Raw genomic sequence first — 15,043 nt, forward strand, 5'->3', positions numbered from 1 at the left:
AATTTTTGAACAAGTGTCATCATTCGTTTTGGACAAAATAACAACCATGATAGTATCTACACTTAATTTTTCTCTTCACTCCAAACACTTTTCTTCACCCTGAATGCGCTACTGTTTGTACCTGATATAGCATTCATGGTCTGCCATACAATTTCCATACCCAGATGTGGCCCTCGGGCAAAAAAGTTTGCCCACCCCAGTCTAGGTGGTAATTATATTGTCCAATGAATATATTTAGATTTAGATTTGTGGCTTCTCTCATCTTCATTGCAAGAGATTTTTCATAACAATGATGTTTACTAATACTGTACATGTCTTGAGTTTCTCTCTAGTTATTAAAATCAGTGGGCAACATGATTAAACCTATAGTATCTGCTTTGCTAGTTAATTCTTTGGTTAGTATATATGTCTTTTCTCAGATGTGATGTTTCAAAATAAGCAGAGAAATACTAAATATTAGTTATCTGTGTGAAAGTATTGTTACCCTTGAAAGTAAAGCAGTAGTAATTATTGACTATTCATAGTTGTACTTAAGCTGAGTCAATTATATACTCTATAAAGAGGTTAATAAATTATATAAAAACAGTCCATAGCCAATCAGATTTATGTCTTTTTAGGCAGAACAAGACAATGGTCATCCACTTCCTGCCTTTGCCAATTTACATATTGAAGTCCTGGATGAGAACAATCAGAAGCCTTACTTCACAGAATCTCTATACGAGGGGTTTATTCTGGAGTCCTCCCCAGTGGGCACAACCATCTCTGACAACCAGAATTCGACTTCTCCACTACAAATCATAGCTTTGGACAATGATGTAGAAGAGGTGTGTTTCTCTTTCTTTTTATTGGACCATCCTTATATGTGTTTAAAGTTTGTATATATGCTTAGAAATGTCCATTTTTAAACACTTAAAATATTGTGACTGGAGCCTTTCAAATAAGGTAAATTATCATTTATATACAGTACACCATATACAGTCAAACAGTTTGTTTTTATTTATTCACTTATTTATAATGTAGTAAGTAATTTAATCAATGAATTTGAATTATCCACAAGTAGTTAATAAAAAAGTTTGGTCGCTATTTGAAATTATTTGCTGAATCATTTCTGCAGATAATCTTGATCAGTAGTTTTTTCATGAGTACTTCATTGTGAGTAGTCAATATTTGAAATTTCAGCTGTGGTGATTGATTTTGATTCTGCCTGCGTAGAGGTTTATACAATGATTTACTGGTTACATGGTATCATTTATGTTTCTTAGCTGTCTGAATGTTTCCAGATTTCCAACGAAAGTACTTTTCTGAGTTCAAAACTGACTTTGGTTACTATCCTGTAATACTTGCTTAAAATTTGTTATCATCATGAACATTCCGATCAGTGAATTTATTTGCATGTAGAATTACATAAAGTGAACACAGAAGTGGGTTTTTATTCAAACAAATGTTCAGGAAATTATTTAATATATTCCCCATCTCTGAAAACCACAGGCGTAATTCAGCACTGAGCTATCCATTCTTGTGTCAGTTTGACTCCACTGACTGGGTAATGCAGTGGTGATTCAGGTCCTATACGTCTCAGAGAGATTAATTCTTCAGGCTAAATTCAGCTCTAATCAAAGGGGTTGCAACTTCCAGTGAAGCAAAAGCTTGCTTACATTCGTCTTCTCTTCTATAAATATAGGTATGAAGTGCTAAATTCAACCCCTGGGCCTTAAATGGGTGTTGCATCTGCTTACACCAGGGTTGAATTTGGTCTGAAGCATTTATGTATTTGAACTATATGGCATTACAGCTAAGGTTATCTGTGTACTTGGGTCAAAATAACTTGGCAGAAGTTAAGGTTTCACAAACCCGTTAGAATATTTTTGGATTTAAAGGTTTAAACTTTTTAAAAAATTTTATTTTAAATCACTGTTAATTTAAATGATTGCTCTTCAAGGATAATCTAATTTTTAAAGCATGTTGTTCTAACTGAACAGAAGCCTACACTATGTAAAACGTTCTATTCTAATGCAACCTTGTCCTGTTTGTGACCATTAACAGTATTTTATTAATTTTATTTTGTATTGTTTTTAAAGGGGGGAAATGTAACAGTACAGAATTTGTTTTTCCAGAGTCAAAACTGAACTTGAACATCAAATGTACCAAGTTTGGAATTAGTTTAGAACTCATGATATTTTCAGGAAGAAAGAAGGCATACAATTGGGAATGAGCAAAGAAAAGACAGGGAGTGAAGCTGAATTAAACAGGCCAAGTCTTTAAGGTGAAGAGAAATTTGACGATTAAGTGAGAGAAGAGGGGGAAGCCAGTGTGGAGACTGAAAATGTGGGGAGACAAGGTCAGTGTGTAGGGAAGTAGATATAGGTTTGGCGATAGCATTTTAGACAGACCAGAGAGGAATAGGAGAGTTGGAGGCTTGAGAACCTGAAGTTCTATCTATTCATTCATCCAAGTTTTGTTTTTTTGTTTTTTTTTATAATGGCACGCATCACTGTACTATCTGACCACTTCCCAAAGAGTAATAATCAAAACTGCTCAAAGTCAGATATTTTTTAAAAATCCACAACTTGGTAATTCATCATGTGCGGTGTTTACGGCAAAACTAATAATTTATTGCTGAGTCCTTGTCTACATTAACATTTCAAACTCTATTAGCACCTTTCCATTAACAGATGAGGTATGTGTACAATTGAAATTTTAGTCATGTTTTAATATGTTAATTAATGCATGTTAACTCACATGACAGTAAATTCTAATGTAGAGACCACACAAATGTTTGTTGCCAGTCATGGCTAACTGGCCGCTTCACCTTGAATGATTCCTTGAAATACATTAACTACTTATGCTAAACAATCTGTTCCACCTTGTATTTAGCTGTGACTCTGAGTACATTTCCTAGACCTGAAGAAGAGTTCTGTGTAAACTTGAAAGCTTGTCTATCTCACCAACAGAGGTTGGTCCAATAAAAGATATTACCTCACCCATTGCATCTCTCATGTTTAACTGTAGACTACTGGGGACTAATGACTTGCAACTAAAATTTGTGCTCTTCCTACAGTAGACATTTCAGTTGTGTTATTTAATGAGTGTTAATGAACTGTTGTTAAAACACAAATAAATTCAAGTTTTGACATATTCATGAGTCTTGTGACAAACTGTTAATGCAGTTTCAAATGTCAGTGCAGATAGAGCTTTATGCTTCTATGATTTTGGTATCCATGGGAGTTGTATGTTTGATGTGCTGAAAATGTATTTTTCTAAGAATCGCAATTGTTAGTTTAATTAACTTAATGGAGTTGATGAATTTTTTATCATAGCATAAATATTCATAATACTAATCATAGCCTCCTAGACTTTAAGATCAGCAGGGCCATCATGATCATCTGGTCTGACCTTCTGCACATCTCAGGCCACAGAATCTCACCCACCCACTCTTGTAATAGACCCCTAATCTCTGGCTGAGTTACTGAAGTCCTCAAAATATGATTTAAAGACTTCAAGTTACAGAGAATTCACCATTTACACTAGTTTAAACTTGGAAATGACCCATGCTCCATAGAAAGGCAAAGATTTCCCCCAAGGTCTCTTAAATGAATCAATTGTATTTAGTTAGCTGTGACTGGAGTCAATTTCACCCGTATTATTCAAAGTGATGAAATATTTCCAAAAAGTATTCCACTCCAGAAATAGTTTTGATGGAAAATTTTTGTCCAGTTCTACATCTCCAAGAGAGCTACATAACTTTACAAGGATTGAAGTCAATGGACATATGCCAATACCCACCAACCAGGCTTTAAGACCTAAAACATCAGGTGGAGAATAAGCAATAGAAACACATTAACGCTTTTGCAGTTAGAAAATTTTGTTTTCATGCAAATTTACAAGGAATAAAAAATGAAGAAAGAAGTAAATAAAATAAATATTCTATAACATTCTACATGCATCCGATGAAGTGGGTATTTACCCACGAAAGCTTATGATCCAATACATCTGTTAGTCTATAAGGTGCCACAGGACTCCTTGCCACTTATTCTATAACAATTGTTTCTATATAGTGTTGAAATATTTTTCTTTTCATCAGGTGGTCTTTAAGATACTGTAAATCAGTGTTTTGCAGAGATGTCCAAAACTGATTGTGGACGGTGTATGGCCTAACTGATCACAGAAATTCTCCAAAAAGATATTGGCATTAATAACTAAATGTACATTAATGTATTTTAGTCAACTAATACTATAATGTGACTTTTTTCTGAAAAAAGCTGGTTCGTACCTCATTAAACAGACAGACATAAATGACAACAAGTGAAATGGGGGAATCGGGTGGAAGTACAATAGATTTTCTGTATTATATCTTGTGTGGTTTCAGCCCTGTGAACTAATGAAGGAACTCTGCTAGCTCAAGTCAGTCGATTCTCATTTACATATTGCCCATAATTTTCTAAAGCAAGACTAAACATAGCGCATAATTTCATCATGCACCTTAAGTTAAAAATGAAAATAAAAGATCCATTGCAAAATTAACATGATGGACAAACCCCTGGGGTGCAGTAATTTGCTTTATGCATCTGTGAATTTGAAAACTTGGGAAAATTAATGAACGCTTTTCCCTCTCTCATAATATAAAGCTAAGAGTTACTGTTAATAATAGCTTCCAGTTCACAATCTCAGACATGGAACTTGAGTATGATATTAAGTATTCATTATGTAGGTGCCTTCAGCATTAGTACTTTGAAGCCAAGGATTAATTTTCAGAGGCAGAGTTGCTAGATCACCCACTTCCATGGAGATACTCATAGAATCATAGAATCATAGAATATCAGGGTTGGAAGGGACCCTTGAAGGTCATCTAGTCCAACCCCCTGCTCGAAGCAGGACCAATTCCCAGTTAAATCATCCCAGCCAGGGCTTTGTCAAGCCTGACTTTAAAAACCTCTAAGGAAGGAGATTCTACCACCTCCCTAGGTAACGCATTCCAGTGTTTCACCACCCTCTTAGTGAAAAAGTTTTTCCTAATATCCAGTCTAAACCTCCACCACTGCAACTTGAACAGAACTGCATGATGATTTCCTCATATCGTTTCCTAGGGATTGTCCCCTCATGGGTGATGGATTCAAAGGATGGCAGGAGGATGGGGAGGGTATAGCTCTGCAGGGAAAGATCACAGTAAGCCTGAAAAGATAGGAGTCATCTGCAAGAGCACCTCCTGTCTGTGCTCATCTGTGAGATCTTATAGTAAACACTTGTAGTCAACTCCTGCTATGCTGCCTGTAGTGCTCCCTTGCTCTCCAGTGGGGAGGGAGGCCACTCTGCCTCGTTGTCTTGGGGTTTAGTCCTTGGCCTCGGGTTGCACCAGTGGGACTGAGCCATAAGCAGTCTAGAGCTCTGGGCCCATCCGACAGGGGCAAACACACAACAACGGTCTGGGCCCCTTGTCCCAGCCCCTGTGTGGGGCAGCGCCTAGCGTTGTTTCTAGCTCGCAGCCCCGCAATAGGGCTGACAGCAAGTAACAGTCTAGGGCTTTACCCTCAGACAGGGCTGGGCTGGTAGCAGGCTGTAGAGTAAACTTGCCAGCACAGTCGAGTCAATAAGCTCTAGTCCTTTGGGCGGGGCAGAGCAGGGAGCAGGCTTTAGCCTCAGCTTGAAGCACAGACAGCCAGCAAACACACACAGTCTTGGGGTTCAGGTAAGGGGAGAGTGTCCACACAGTCTAGGGGCTCTGAAAGGGGTTTGCACACCCGACAGGCAGTCTATGGTGCTAGCAGGGGGGGTTCACGGAGCACAGGCCTCCTCGCCTATGGTGGGGAGTCAGCCACCCAGGGGCTGGAGTGGCAGGGGGACGCAGGCCCACCTTACTCCACCGCATCCCAGACCAGGGCACTAAGAGTGGTCTCCCACTAGGTCGGTGGGGATCCAGTCGCAACATGCCGACTGAGATGAGGTAAGTCCTGTAGACGGCCAGCCATCGGCTGCCCCTGGACTACTTCCTACCTCCCTGGGGTTTGGTACCTCTGGTCTCCACAGGTCCGCAGGCTCCTTGAGGTATACAGCCAATGGTAGTTCCAGCAACTCCTCATCTGCATTCATCTCCTCTGGGGGCAAGGCATGACAGAGCGCAGGTTCCTCTCCTGGGTGCCACAGCAAGGCAGAGGTGTCCATCTCCTCCACTGGTTGTGGCCAAACTTAGCTGCAGAACCTTCCTTTTATACTTCTGGGCCCGCTCTGGTAGTTCTGGCAAGGGGGGCAGGGTGGGTTTGGCTCTGCCCACCAAGGGGAGTGTAGTGCTTCCTCACTCTCCAGTCTGGAGGGAGGCCACTCTGCCTCACTACACAGCCATTGGCTGGGTCATCCTGCACTTGTTCAGTGGGAGTTGTAGAGGGGAGGTCCAAGGGAATACAGCTGAACTGTATTACTCCTGCTTGGATTTCCCTATTGAAATCTGTTGGAAAAACAAACTCTTACTCAAGATCACTCTGCAGAACTCCCATGGAGTCACTTCTGTGTGAGCACATGCAGAGGCAATGCACCAAGTCCCAGATGGGGTGAATAATGATGCAGAGATGGCACCCAAGAACACAGAAATAAACCTTCAGATGATCCCCTGGTGTGGGTACACCCATGACATACTTTCAGGGCCCGGATATTTTTATGGCCTCACTTAATGCATGTGCTTTTCACTTCTTTATCACCAAGTTTATATCTGAGTAACTCTCTTAACTTCAATGAAATTGCACCAGTCTAAAAGTAGTTTAAGAGAATATAGAATCAGGGACTACATGTTTATATACTAATGCATATGTCAAAGTTATTTAATGTAAAGCTTACTCTATTGTACATACTGGAGGTCTGCTCAACTGAATATGAGACTTCCATGATGGTGGGAGGCCAGTAAGTAGGTGTAGTTTATACAGATAGTTTTAAAAATTAACAAGACATGTCAGATCTGACTTGATCACAGCACAAGGTGAAAGAGCTGCAGATTTTATTTTAGGTTTGTAAATTAAATTAAAAATTAAATCAAACATTATTGGTCATTAAAAAGACAACTTTTGTCCACTGTGTGGTATGTAAATGTTGGTTTTTAATGGGGACCACTGTGATGTTGTCCATAATAATACTTTGTATTTGCTCTTCTCACTTAAAATCCACACATTAATTTAAATCATATTTTGTATTATTCTTCATTTACCTGCCCAAAGTTGTCTTCTCTCCTGAACCATCTAACCTAAATTCCAACCCTCGTTGAGTTATAAATCTTTCAAAAACTGACTGTGTATAAATGGGATTGTTGGCAGACCTGTAACTATATCAGCACTATCCAATGCTGTTATAATTAAGTAGGCTGTTTAAATGGCATAAATTTAATTAAGCCACATAAATACCTTGGGAACCAAGTAAACTGAAGTGGGGAGGTGTTTCCAGGGCCTTTTATAGCTTCTGCCATGTGAAGGGAACCCTATTGTTCTTACTGGGGAAAATTACAGTAACAAGATGGTGTTTCGAGTCACATGGACAAGTCACATGTCCGTGCATGATTTTGCCTAGTCACAGCAGGAAAGTCTGTTAAGAGTAGATAGGCATCTTCCATTGTAAGTTAAGTGCTCCTTGATGAGCCACTTAATTTGAATAGTCCCTCCAAGATGTGCTGGCTAACTACCTTGTGGGTGTTACCTCAGGAGCAAACATTTGAAATACAGGTATACAGCCAACTTCAAATACAAAAATGATACATGCATACAAATAGCACAATCATATTCAGTGAGTCATAACCTTTCCATAGACATCTTACATGCCACATTTTGTACATTGGTTGCAACAATGATCTATATGGTCATATTTTAATCAGATAACGTAACAGCCCCTCCTTCTATTTCCCACATGTATCCCTTTTGGTTTTTAGATAGCTAAAAAGCTCCTTATGAAGACACATTGGTCTCCTGTGGCTCTTATCTTTCTTCTGCATCAGAGTAGCTTGATGTTGAGCCTCTAGTGTTACATCTTTTAGGAACTGCCAGCCCCCTTTCAACTCCTTTTCTTCCTAACTGGTTTTTCCCCTGGGACTGTGCCTAATATGTCCCTGAGTTGGTTGAAATCTGCCTTTTTGAAGTCCAGTGTCCTTGTTTTGCTGTTCTCATGTCCTCCTTTCCTTAAGATTTTGAATTCTATCAGATCATAGAATCATAGAATATCAGGGTTGGAAGGGACCCCAGAAGGCCATCCAGTCCAACCCCCCGCTCGAAGCAGGACCAATTCCCAGTTAAATCATCCCAGCCAGGGCTTTGTCAAGCCTGACCTTAAAAACCTCTAAGGAAGGAGATTCTACCACCTCCCTAGATAATGCATTCCAGTGTTTCACCACCCTCTTAGTGAAAAAGTTTTTCCTAATATCCAATCTAAACCTCCCCCACTGCAACTTGAGACCATTACTCCTCGTTCTGTCATCTGCTACCATTGAGAACAGTCTAGAGCCATCCTCTTTGGAACCCCCTTTCAGGTAGTTGAAAGCAGCTATCAAATCCCCCCTCATTCTTCTCTTCTGCAGACTAAACAATCCCAGCTCCCTCAGCCTCTCCTCATAAGTCATGTGTTCTAGAGCCCTAATCATTTTTGTTGCCCTTCGCTGGACTCTCTCCAATTTAGCCACATCCTTTTTGTAGTGTGGGGCCCAAAACTGGACACAGTACTCCAGATGAGGCCTCACCAATGTCGAATAGAGGGGAACAATCACGTCCCTCGATCTGCTGGCTATGCCCCTACTTATACATCCCAAAATGCCATTGGCCTTCTTGGCAACAAGGATGACTCATATCCAGCTTCTCATCCACTGTCACCCCTAAGTCCTTTTCCGCAGAACTGCTGCGTAGCCCTTCGGCATTGGATTCTTCCATCCTAAGTGCAGGACCCTGCACTTATCCTTATTGAACCTCATCAGATTTCTTTTGGCCCAATCCTCCAATTTGTCTAGGTCAATTTGTCATGATCACTTCCTCCCAAGTTCCTAACCACCTTTGTGTTTAAAACGAATTCATCCCTGCTGGTCAAAACCAGATCCAAAATGCATGACCCTTTAGTTGTTTCCTCAACTTTCTGAATCAGAAAGTTGTCTGCCACATGTGCTAAGAACTTGCAGGATGTATTATGTTTTACTGTATTGTATTAGTCTTCCAACAGATATCAGGGAAGTTAAAATCCCCCATTAATACTAGTTCATGTGTGTTAGTTAATCTTGTTACTGCTTGGAGAATGCCTCAGCTACTTCCTCCTCTTGATTTGATGGTCTATAATAGAGCCCCTGCCGTAACATAACCACTATTCTTTTCCCTCTTTATCCTCACTTGCATACTCTCAATAGGTCTGCTGCTCACTTCTTCTTGAATCTTGGAGCAAGTGTATATATTTTTGACATAGCGCAATGTTCTACATCACACTGAAACCTTATGGAATACCTTATCACTAGGGATCAGGTGGGTCCCTTGCTTTGTTCTGCTCTATTGTGGTTCCTATACCACTCTCATCATAGTATCAGAACACCTTCCAGAAGTACATATTGGCCTTATGTAGTCCCCTCACCTAAAGAAGTCAGACCCTAAGAGTAGGGTCCCCAAAAAACAGCCAAGAAATAGTCTCCTTTCTGATCTCCATCACCTAAGGAGATAGTTATTAGTTATCTTTTATTCATTGTTTGTTCCTGCATTGCTTTGTCATCTTGGCATCTTTGTACTGTATTCTTTGTCCAAGAGATTATTTGCAGAAGGAGAAGACTCTGAGACTTTCAATAAGCTAATAAGACATTTTCCATCTACACTGTGGGTTCTTCCTCCTTTGTTTTCCTGAAGATTATATTTTTCAAAGAACTGCAGGGCTATCTGGTTGATGTGGTCTATGAGTCATTGATATCCTGTAGGCTAATCAGCCTAGTTGTGTGGGCTATTCCCATCAACACTGTTAAAAATAGCACTCTGTGCTAATTCTTATTGAAGAGGAGTGTATAAAACAAGCTAGGGGGGAAAAGATGAAAAGACACATTTTGTGACGTTTCAATAATGTAAAAAAAAAAATCCTCTCTTTCACTTATATTCTGATCTCCTTTTTCTTGGGCTTAGGACAATTCCACAAACTTTCCTTATGCTATCTTCATTAGAAGTGATGGTGACATATGCCACTCCCATCCCATCCACCCTTTCTGTTCTGTCACATGGCAGGATTTTTTACTTGACAGTTGCCTTGGAGTGCTGAATGGCAACTTCCCTGACCCCAAGCAGGTTATCTGGGGTATGACAGTATGGGTCACTGCCTTAATCCATCAAGAGTGTTTTAGGGGATGAGATGCAGCTCTACGGCATGCAAGGGATTTGGGTTGTCTCTTAGTCCTGGTACAGCCAGAGTTTAGTTGCAGATGCAGCCTCTTTGCTGCTTCCTGCTGCACAATATGGGTAGAGGAATCCTTTATGGGATTGGGAAATGACCTATATGGGGCTCTTTCCCTGAAGAGGACCACTCATTTCCTTCTGACGTCTTGGAAGGAAGCTAATTGGCTTCAAGATGGGGCAGGGAGTGTGTGGACATGCCACCAGAGGCACTCTTTGGGTATTGAGGCTTGTTCTGGGAACTTACAGGAAAGTCCTCTAGAAATTTATAGAGAATTATATCCCTTCTATCAAGTTTTACAGGGTGGTTCAAAAACCTGTAGAACAGATATCATTTTCTATTGATTCTGTCAGTGTTAGAGTAATTTCTGTAGAAGCTATTGATTTTATCCTTATTAAATTCTATAGGACTTTTTTTTTTGTAAAGAAAATGAACTTCAGTAGGACGGAACCGGGTTGTGTGAACTGAAAGTGACCCTGTCAAGGTTCCTCCCCCACTCTGAACTCTAGGGTACAGATGTGGGGACCTGCATGAAAACCCTCCTAAGCTTATCTTTACCAGCTTAGGTCAAAACTTCCTCAAGGTACAAAATATTACCCCCGTTATCCTTGGACTGGCCGCTACCACCACCAAACTAATACTGGTTACTGGGGAAGAGCTGTTTGGACGCGTCCTTCCCCCCAAAATACTTCCCAAAACCTTGCATCCCACTTCCTGGACAAGGTTTGGTAAAAAGCCTCACCAATTTGCCTAGGTGACTACAGATCCAGACCCTTGGATCTTAAGAACAATGAACAATCCTCCCAACACTTGCACCCCCCCTTTCCTGGGAAATGTTGGATAAAAAGCCTCACCAATTTGCATAGGTGACCACAGACCCAAACCCTTGGATCTGAGAACAATGAAAAAGCATTCAGTGTTTTACAAGAAGACTTTTAATAAAAAATAGAAGTAAATAGAAATAAAGAAATCCCCCCTGTAAAATCAGGATGGTAGATACCTTACAGGGTAATTAGACTCAAAAACATAGAGAACCCCTCTAGGCAAAACCTTAAGTTACAAAAAAGATACACAGACAGAAATAGTTATTCTATTCAGCACAATTCTTTTCTCAGCCATTTAAGAAATCATAATCTAACACATACCTAGCTAGATTACTTACTAAAAGTTCTAAGACTCCATTCCTGTTCTGTCCCTGGCCAAGACGACTACAGACAGACACAGACCCTTTGTTTCTCTCCCTCCTCCCAGCTTTTGAAAGTATCTTGTCTCCTCATTGGTCATTTTGGTCAGGTGCCAGTGAGGTTACCTTTAGCTTCTTAACCCTTTACAGGTGAGAGGAGCTTTCCCCTGGCCAGGAGGGATTTCAAAGGGGTTTACCCTTCCCTTTATATTTATGACAGACCCTCTGCCCAGATTTGCAAATTTTCATGAACTGATTTGAGATTGGGAAGTAACACAAACTCTAACCCAGGCTCAGTATAAATGGGTTCAGTGCGCATTGTGAATGCTTTTTGCAGCTCAGTTAATTGTTTCAGATTTGTAACTGTTGTTGTTTCCATTTTCATAAGGTACATAATTGCTTTATATGTATTTTTGTTTGTATTTATTCATTTTATATCATGTTTGTTTTGTTTTGTAGCTTGTACCAGATGCCATTCCTGTAGGTACTGGGTGTTGAGTGTGTGAAACTATATTTTGGTTGGAATTGTGTGCTTTGGTTTCTCTTTCCTTCATTTTTATTTCAGTAAAGCTGGGAAACTTTGCAACTATTGGTTATTTAGAGAAGTCTGCCTGTAACACTTTAAATACAGTGAGCCATATTCATTTCTGCTGTAAGCCCACTTAAATCAATGGAGTTTTAACAGGGATATGTTACAACTGTTTTATATATTCAGCAGATAAATATATATCCTGCTACAAAATAAATTGTCATTGCTACAGAAGATTACATTGATTACTTATCAGCTGGGTAAATAAATAGTCTAAATAGTGCCAAGATAAAACATATGAGGTTTGTTCTGCATGCTTGAAGTGGTTCTTAGCTGCATGTTGTTAGTTTACACTATTACGTGTAGTTTCTGATTGCTGGTTCTATCTGATCTGCTCAGACCTTTGCAGACAATTTGGCAGAGAGAACCTCAAATACGCACTGTAGTAGTCAAGAATGATAGTGCTTATGTTCAATCCTTATTTTAAAAAAATATGATTATATTTATAATCGTGATCACAAAAGTGACATATAGTGTTCCATTAGTTAGTTAGTCTCAGTGTCTCCCATATCAAATCTGCTCAATTTGCAAGTCAGAGATTTTTTTCCTGACATTAAGCCTAAACTGCAATCAGAATTTACCTGGCAGTTTTTGTTAATGATGGATGAGATTGAAGAGAATGGTAACTTGCATTATTATAGCTTTGTGGAGGAGTATGTCTCTTTCACCGTATCAGTCCTATCACAACCATCTTCCCAATATTCCATTCTAGATACTCACCAAGTATTCACTTGCTTTGAGATGACCGTTCTAATGTCTGCGATGAATAAAGAAGTGTCTTTAGCATAGAAAAAAGCATCCATATTCCATTGATGGACCTCAAAGAAAGTAATAGAACACATAGATGGTCAAAAGCAAAGGGTTATAATGGAACCCAGGGAACCCAACATGATTATATGTTTGAAACAAAAGTCATCCAGAAAGTGAAATTAATCTTGTCCAAAACTGTGTGAAAGCAGGAACCGTATAAGACTGATTTGGCTTGAAGGTCACACAGTCTTGAGGAATCACTTGTGCGATTTTAAATGAAGTGGAAAGGTTCAAAGAACTAAATTAGAATGAACATTCTTAGAGTTATAAACAAATCCTTTAGTTGAACCGAGCCTGTGCTGACTCAGTACCATATAGAGATAGGGTGACCAAATGCCCCAATTTTATAGGGATAGTCCTGCTATTTGGGGCTTTTTTTTTATATGGGCTCCTATTACCCCGCACCTTCTGCCCTGATTTTTCCATACTTGCTATCTGGTCACCCTAGATCTAAAAAATAATGGCTTGGAATTTTCTGAAAATACAGTTTTGTGTTTAACTTTATAGCGTCTACAAGTAAACAGTCATTGCCACTACTTCTCCTGGAAAAAACATAATGGACACCCCTTTTTCTTTCTTTGGACTGTTAATGGCGAAAAGAGTTTTAATTTTACTGACAGTTGTCGTGGTTACAGCGAATCTTTAAGTGACAGGAAACCACTCATTTGTAACACTTCTTGCACTTAGTTTTTAGCAACTGAAGTGTTTTTCTAGCTCTAGGACTTAAATAGTGTAATCTTTGTCTTCCAAAACCTGTGCTTCGGTGTCCTAGAGTACTTTGGACTGCAAAATTAAATATTTTTTTTCATCTTTTTGCCCTATTCTGTGTTTGCAACTGTTTATTACAGTATTATATTTTTAGTTCTTTTGTTTCAGGTTGTTGAAATATTTCAGTTATGCCTGCTAGGCCATGAGAATCTTAAGGTTTTTCACTTGAAGTACCTTTTCAATTCCTAAATCTTTCTGCATAGTTGATTAGCTAGGAGTAGAAGGAAATAACTGATCTTTAGGAAAGTTGTTTATGATACAGTTTGAATAAATGCTCTTAGAACAAGAACAGTTCTCTCAGAAAAATAATATTACACCTTTTGACACTGTGTTTTAGTGTTCATAACCGTATGGCTATATATTTGTCTGGTTTTGTCTATAGAATTCTTTTGTGAGATGAGAATCTAAAAGCCATAACAAGTTGAAGCTTCAGATTTCATTTAGTGGCACTGACATATAAATGTAGAGTATGTCCATTTCCTCCTTAGGTGCTAAAAAATAGTGAAATGAAGATCTTATTTTGAAGTATTTCACTTTGATATGTGTGCATGGGTGTAGGGAAAGGACCTCAAAATGCATTTTTTTTTAAGACAAATAGGCGTTTTGCAACCACTGGATTTGGTGAAGATGGTAATAGCTGTAATATTTGATCAATAATATTGCTTTGGCCTTCTTTCCCTTGGTCTGTACCATTTTAGACAATTTCTGTGTGACTAATTTTCTAACTTAACATCCATTTTCTATTCTGATCAGTCACATAGCAGCCCTTGCCATAATCTCTCCTATCTACTTCAAGAAATGAACTCAGGTAACTAGTAGCCATGCTGAAAAATAGCAGAGGTAGTGTGTCCCAAATTTAAAAAGCACTTAGTAGGTTCCAGTCAGATTATATAAAAATCAAAGGGGCATTTATTTTCAAAAAATCAGAGAGAAAATAAAATTAAAGTGTTTAAAAAGTTAATTGCAATACATAGTAACTGCAAAAGATCCAGTAAAATCAGTGTAGCAGGTTAGATACATAGTTAAATAAAAGGTGCCCATTCCTCTGGTTTTGTGTCATTGCAACAGCAAAAAATGCATAGAAAGATAGCTTAACTAACCAATTAGGGGTTCCTCTGGTCTAGGGGAATCTGCAACTGACATAGATTGGGCATGATTGTGTTGTTCCCTGCTCCAAAGTAGGGCTGTCTCCATGGCCAGAGTTTTGGTGCCCTCCTAAGGTTGCTCTAAATTGTTCCTCAAGACAGACCTGTCATCCAGCAGCCTGAGGATCAGGGATCCACAATGTACTTAAAGCCCCTTTTGCAGCTTCCTATAGACCCCCCACT

General features: G+C 39.3%; 1 protein-coding gene across 6 annotated transcripts in view; it reads left to right on the forward strand.

Moving 5' to 3' along the window:
* Positions 1 to 15,043, forward strand: part of PCDH15 (protocadherin related 15) — a 1,335,873-nt gene that overhangs the window by 1,010,891 nt on the left and 309,939 nt on the right. For all 6 annotated transcript variants that reach the window (XM_073353680.2, XM_073353679.2, XM_073353690.2 and 3 more), the window contains one exon: positions 618 to 824. In XM_073353680.2, the coding sequence (XP_073209781.1) occupies positions 618 to 824 (207 nt within the window). The remainder of the gene's footprint in view (positions 1 to 617; positions 825 to 15,043) is intronic.

The sequence above is a fragment of the Lepidochelys kempii genome, chromosome 7 (assembly GCF_965140285.1).
Source record: "Lepidochelys kempii isolate rLepKem1 chromosome 7, rLepKem1.hap1, whole genome shotgun sequence".
In the NCBI taxonomy this organism is placed as follows: domain Eukaryota; kingdom Metazoa; phylum Chordata; order Testudines; family Cheloniidae; genus Lepidochelys; species Lepidochelys kempii.